We start from the raw sequence: 6,908 nt of genomic DNA, 5'->3' as shown, positions 1-6,908 counted from the left end.
GGATTCTTACAATCGAACAATTCCATTATGCTTGAATTGTTAATGGAGCTTAATGGCCACCATTTACGAATGCAATCCCACATCTCAAATGATTATGATGAATTCAAAGCCTACAGTTTTGGTTTGCAAGACAGGGTTGAAACACAAAAACAACTTATTTAGATCATGCACATAGGAACATATAGAATATAATCCCAAGTCTAAAAGATCACATTAACACATGACAAGAAACCATATTTATTGGTTATTGATTATTATCATCCAAAATAACATGAGAACACCAACAGTAACACATAGGTGTTAATCTTCTCTTATTTAATACACTTCTCAAATTCTGTATAATAAGATTAATACAAAGGAAGCATATGCTGATATGCAACCACTATTAGGGACCCCAACCTTACGATATAAGCATCCGTTTATCTCTAATACCAGCACGAAACCCGCATCAAAGAATGTGTACTGAAACGTGTCTTACTTCGTGTACATAAATTAAATTTGTTCTTGATGATCGGCAATCTATATGATGCCAACTTCTACTCAAAAACACGGTTATGACATGTTTTATCACATGGATACGGACAGTCTATCTTCTGAAATGTACCCCTCTCATAGTACCAGTCACCGACCGCTTTAGCAATAGTCTGAAAATGATTAAGCACATAAACATGACATTAGATCCAGATTTACCTTTTACCCTTGTACTAATAGCTACTCCGTATAACGGAGAGATTGCGCAACTACGTGTAAAATAATACTCCCTCCGTCCCAATTCTATTGTCCTTAGACAAAAATAGACAGTGTAATATATATATATATATATATTAGTTCTAGAGGGAAGTAACCAATCGGGGGAAGCAGGGGAAGCAAAATCTTTTTTTTTCTTTTCGTTTTTAAAAAAAAATTTGTTCACGAACATTATAGATTGGATGAAAATATGAACATTTAATAAAGACACTTTGTGATAAATGTTTTTATTTTGGCGGGAAAACGCTCGAAGAACTAATATATAACAATCATCGTGTTTTTCGAGCGTATGTTGGTTTTAGATATTAGGGTTTATAGGGTTTAGATATTAGGGTTTATAGGGTTTAGATATTAGGGTTTAGATTTAGGATTTAGATTGAGTTTTCAACACGAACGGTTTAGAGTTTAGGGTTACCCAAAACACTAAACCCTAAACCCTAAACACTAAATCGGACTAAATTTTACTTCACAAAACATGGAAAAAAAACGCTAACATTCTTCATGAACAATATTATCTTGAATGTTATTTTTGTCGATCGTTTTCCCGCCTAAATAATAACATTCATCACGAAGTGTCTTATCTAAATGTTCATATTTTCGTGTGATCTTATCTAAAATTCCCAAAAAAAAGAAATTTTTTTTTTTTTTTGCTTCCCCCGCTTCACCCCGATTGGTTACTTCCCCATTGATCCTGATATATATATATATATATATATATATATATATATATATATATATATATATCGTTATTACCATTACTTTCTGTTAACTTAAAAGTTTTACTCATTACTTTTTACTATGTATCTTTTTGATTACACACATATTAGGGCTATAAAAGAACTTTTAATCTTTATATTTATCCATTTATGGGAGTGGACAATTAATTTGGGACATTTATAAAAAGAACTGAATTATAGATATGAGACGGAACGAGTACTAAGAAGTGAAAATGAAGTTACCGTGTTGCCCAACAATGGTGAATCGTTTCTCAACCATGTTTCTTGAATTCCTGTTTGGCAGTGGGAATAGCAAGAGTTGATGAACATTCCTCTAGAAGGAGAGTTGCCGAATCCAGTCAGTGCCTTTAAAAACTCCTGTCTGTACCCTATGAAGATTAACAAAAACATCGGTAAGATCGGTAAACATCGGTAAGGTGTCTTTTTAGTACAAGTTAAGGACGTTTTCATTAGTTAGATAGATCTAGAGGTGGCAACTTCAACCCATTCGCCTTAATGAGCGGTCCGTCCTATTTGGGTTGTGTTTTTTGCTTATATGAATCTAATATTAAGCATAGAATTATTATTCAAAGATTTGTATTATTATTGTATTAATTTATTTATTTTTGTAAGTATAATATTTGTGATCTAATTAAAGGTGTTAAAAACAGTATTTTACCTTGCAGGACATTGAGTTGAGCGGATGAACACTTTGTTATGTCAAGTTTACATTCACGCCACGTGCCTTTGCGATCAGCAACTCCAGGGGCCAATATATTTTTTATCTGCAGATATAGAAAAGAAAGGTTATAATCAAATAAACCAAATTGCATTAGTCAGCAACTATAAAGATCAATGCTTATATTACTGTGGTTTATAACAATTTTGTCTAACCTGCCATGAATCATAGGCCGCATTTATCAAGAAAATTGGTGTTTTGATGTATTGCACCATGTTTTGTGGAAAAAAGCACTGCAAAAAGTACAAAAAATGTTAAATCTTTTGATACAGAAGATTAACAAACTATTTAAGGAGTTATTAACGCATTCGGTCTTACCAAACCAGGACTCATTTTTGCAGTGCAAGCTGGAGACAAAACTTTAGCTGATCCCTGTTAGATTATAATATACAAATATCAATATGGTTTGATAATGAATTATTGATGATGAATTATAGATGGCAGTAAATAAAATTAAAAGGGGAATAAAAAGGTACATGTGTCTTAACAACATCTGCATAGAATCCTTCGATATGACTTGTTCCTATAACCGTTTTCCTGTTTACGAAACAACGATGTTAACTCAAAATCTAAGGGATTACATGAAATAAAACTCTAAAAATGGAAGTAAAAATAAAACTTACCCATTGATGAAAAAACCAGCATCAGCAAGGCATTTAACTTTAGTGGATGCAGGTAAAAGCGATCTGAAATTATCGCATTGAAGTATGGCAGTTAATCCACCAGCTGAACATCCGGCTAGCATGGCCTGTTTTACAGAAGTTAAAATTCGTTAGTTAAATCGCAATAGTAAATATAATTGGTGAAATAAATATAAAAACATTGAAAGTATGAGTTTACATTCTTAGCATTCTTCATCCCTTTTGCTAACAAGTCGTCAATAACAGCACGGAAAATTCTTGCTCCCCTGAAGTGAAGATTAGTTTTCTGGAAATCAGAATACAAACGGGTCACATGTCAAAATGGATATAATTTATTAGAACGGGCCAAACCAAGTTTTTTGGTATTTTGACATGTTAAAATACAAGCAACTAAGATTTTTGTTTTAAGATTATGACTTACAGGATCGACTGCTTCCACATCACCAGTAAAAGAAGCTCCATCACAATACCGAACTTTGAGCCTATTCCAGTTATAAAAATCTGGAAGCAAGAACAAAATATAAGGAAGAAAAAACTTGTTGCATTTATAATTATTAAAGGAGTTAAACCGAACGCATACCAGGATTATATTTTGCCTTGTTGTGAAACATCCCTGAGAAGGTCTCGGTTTTCAACATTTGTTTGGAAGAACCTAAACGAGTATCTTTACGCGCAAGGCAAGTTGTGACATTGTTGCACCAACCTCCTCCCTAATATTGTAAACTATAATTCTTTAATAAAGGTCCTTAATGAATACTACGTTAACTTTAACTACTTCAAATTATGGGAGTGATTAGGAACATAATTCCTATCAATTATTATTTTAGGAAAGTAGCTTATAGAATCAATGTTTATAAGTGTAGGTTACTATAATTTCATAACAAAATAAGGAATCCAGTTACTTTGAACAGCCAATTTTGTTTTACTATAAACTTATAACATACTATTTTCGTCTCAGTCAAAGTGTCCACTTTGACTATGTACACAGTTTTAAAAATTTCCAGTAAGTACATTTTTCAGCAATCAAATATCATCTCAACCGCCTAAATCTTTTTTAATCGGATGAATACCAAAGTGGACACTTACAAATGTGCCAACTCAAAGTTAAAATAGTAACATGAACAATTTAAATGAAATATTGATTCTGAAAGTACATTTCCTAAAGTAGAAACTGACTACAAGTATGTTCCTTATATATGTAATTTATAACAGCTAGTTGTGGAGGCTCCGTTTTGAATGCGAGTTAAAAAAAAGTCTTGATTTATTTTGTAAAAAAGAATTTTTTTCGACATCTAATATTGAAGGTTGTTCCTTTTGTGAAAGTTGATTCTTTTAGCGTTCGGGTTTTGTTTAAAAAAAAAAGTTAGTAAAGTGGGGGTTCGATTTGTATTTTAATAAAAGTTAGAGGGTTAAGTTTGTGGAATTTGAAAAAATATACGTATAAAGTGAGGGTTCGATTTGTATTTTAATAAAAGTTAGGGGTTAAGTTTGTGAAAATTGAAAAAAGGAATAATACTATGCATAAGATGGTTTTATTTAAAAAAAAAAAAGGTTATTAGAGTAGTGGTTCGATTTGTATTTTAATAAAAGTTAGAGGGTTAAGTTTGTGGAATTTGAAAAAATGTACGTATAAAGTGAGGGTTCGATTTGTATTTTAATAAAAGTTAAGGGGTTAAGTTTGTGAAAATTGGAAAAAGGAGTAGTACTATTGATAAGATTGGGTGTATTAGTTGTATTTGTAATTGTAATTGTAATGTGTAATATAGAGAACAAGCATCACATATTATTCACATGCTGTTATGGATTGTCATACATACAAACTTCTAATGTTTTCAGTCATATAAAGCTAGCAAAACGTTGATAACCAACAACGATTATCGCCAATTACATGTTTTCAACATCAAATCCACAAACAATAGCATTGAGAAACATGTGGATCAAGGACTAACCTCGAAAAACACCAACCAGTTGTCGATTCCAGCACCGAATCCCCTGTCCAAATGATACGCGGGTGCACTTCCATCCAAACAAACTGAAAAACAACCACGGATTTCAACTCAAATCGATGTAACAAAACCCCACAAAAATATGTACAAGTTTTATTAACTATTTTATAATAATCCTATTATTATAAAATAAGAATGAAGCTTATAGTTTAATTACCAGCTCCTTTAGCAACAGCACTATCAAGAAAAGTAAGTCCAACATCATAAGCTTCAATGGTCAACAAGCTTATTAATCCCACCAACACTATGGATAGCCATGGAACTCCTCTTTCATTTATCATTTTATACCTTCAATTGCCAAGAAATTTCAAAAATGATCCTGATCAAATAATGAAAAATTAGTACATATACCATACAACATTTAATATATACCATGTGTACACCCTTAATACACTTTTTTGCAAGTCTCTTTCAAAATTATGACATACACCTACTTTTAATTAATACTAATATTGACTTTATTGGTCAGCTAAGTCATTTTTAAACCCAAAAATTAATTAACATCTTATATTATAGGTGTTATTTAATTTAATGACGATAGTAACATATATGGAATCTAGAAATCTAAATGAGTTTCAATGTTTATCCATTTAGCTACATCAAAATATAGTCCTATCAAGTTGAAATTCAAAAATCTACATATTTAACCACATTAAAGGTAGTAAAAAACATCACCATATACATGAATTTATTCATATAAGGAACATATATAAAGCTAAATGAATCATTACATTTTCATACCTGAGAAATGAAGCCAAAACAGATACTGTATATATAATCTGGTTCTTGATCCGAATAATAATAGCAGAGAGCTTTTAGTGACTAAGTTTAGAGTGACTGCAGGTGATTGATCAGTTTAATTTTTATACTGATGATTGAGAAGGTATATAATATAATACTTAAAATAGAGTAAATAAATAAATAAATAAAAATGGCGGATCGGGGACGCGTAAATTAATAATAAATTATGGAAATTTCGTTTTCACGCGTAATAAAATGAATAAAAATGGGCACCGACAGAGACAAGGATTCGAGGACCATGCATCGATAAAGTCTTAAAAAGACATACAAACATGATAGCTGGATGCCATCTTACTAAATTATTGTGAACTTTAAGACAACCAACGGTTCTTAAGTTACACATGTAACAGATACGTTTGGATGTATACCTATGTATAATACCTTTTTTTGTTTTTTTTAAAGATCAAAAAATTTTTATTAAGCAACAAACATATACATCAGGAGGGGCTTTTAGCCCAAAATATACAACACGAAAATTTACATACATAATATATGGAGTTTCCAATGGGGAATCACGAGCTATTTAACAAGACAGGAAAACACTTGTGTCACTCGATCAACCACCAAGTTTGAGATTTAACTTGTAAACACAATCCGTGATGAAACCAGATAACTACATAAAGTATTTGTTTCATATGGATTATTATGGATTTTTTTCTTTCTAAAAATACGTAATAACATTAAACGGATTCAAATATCAACGAGTAATGATATAAGAGTAACACACATACGAAGTCTCACTCCACAAAATTTACGCTCTTTTCCTTTTCAACTTTTCGGTTTAGAACCCTAGCACTATTTTGACTCTGCCACCTTCGGCATCTCGCCCGAGGTCGGTTTGGCTTCCTTTTTATGCTTTTTTTTCTTCGCTTTTCTTGTAGATCTGTCGCTCCCTCACTCTTCCCCGGTGTTTGGTCTTTTCTGGCGACCTTATGCTGAGGATTGCAACGGCTAAGGTCATGGTCATCTCCACGTGCGTTCTGCGATCTGAAGTTGTTTATGGGTGTGGTTTGGTGTCTTTTCGTTCCTTCCGGCTTGGGGTGCATGTCACGCCGGTCATCGGATATCCTAGTCGGCAACCTCATCTCGACTTAAGCAGGCGGGGAACAACCATGAAACACCGGTAGTGTTTTGCTGCCGTTCTGGTGAGTGTGTTGGTTCTTTTTTGTTGTTTCTTCGGTTTTATTCCCGACAGGGCTCGAAGTTTTTTATTTTTCCCCACCAAGTTTTATTTTGATTTATTGACCAGAATGCCCAT

The 6,908-nt window shown here is 32.5% G+C and overlaps 1 protein-coding gene across 2 annotated transcripts; it reads right to left on the bottom strand.

The window, feature by feature from the left end:
• Positions 1-213: 213 nt before the first annotated feature.
• On the bottom strand, positions 214-5,714 carry LOC139891476 (pectin acetylesterase 8-like). 2 transcript variants are annotated; one of them, XM_071874444.1, is made up of 13 exons: positions 5,591-5,714; positions 5,007-5,168; positions 4,793-4,875; positions 3,424-3,553; positions 3,265-3,344; positions 3,043-3,129; positions 2,826-2,950; positions 2,679-2,739; positions 2,521-2,574; positions 2,358-2,435; positions 2,143-2,248; positions 1,707-1,852; positions 214-644 (listed from the first exon to the last, which is right to left on the bottom strand). In XM_071874444.1, exons 2-13 carry the CDS (start codon positions 5,128-5,130, stop codon positions 537-539), a joined length of 1,182 nt encoding a protein of 393 aa, XP_071730545.1. In that variant the 5' UTR covers positions 5,131-5,168; positions 5,591-5,714; the 3' UTR covers positions 214-536. The 2 variants fall into 2 exon arrangements, with proteins under 2 accessions (XP_071730545.1, XP_071730546.1); XM_071874445.1 differs by having other exon boundaries at positions 5,007-5,137; positions 5,591-5,671.
• Positions 5,715-6,908: the final 1,194 nt, after the last annotated feature.

Source organism: Rutidosis leptorrhynchoides, chromosome 2 (assembly GCF_046630445.1).
Source record: "Rutidosis leptorrhynchoides isolate AG116_Rl617_1_P2 chromosome 2, CSIRO_AGI_Rlap_v1, whole genome shotgun sequence".
NCBI classification, from domain to species: domain Eukaryota; kingdom Viridiplantae; phylum Streptophyta; class Magnoliopsida; order Asterales; family Asteraceae; genus Rutidosis; species Rutidosis leptorrhynchoides.
The sequence above is the reverse complement of the archived record's forward strand: the minus strand, read 5'-3'. Positions and strand labels throughout refer to the sequence as shown.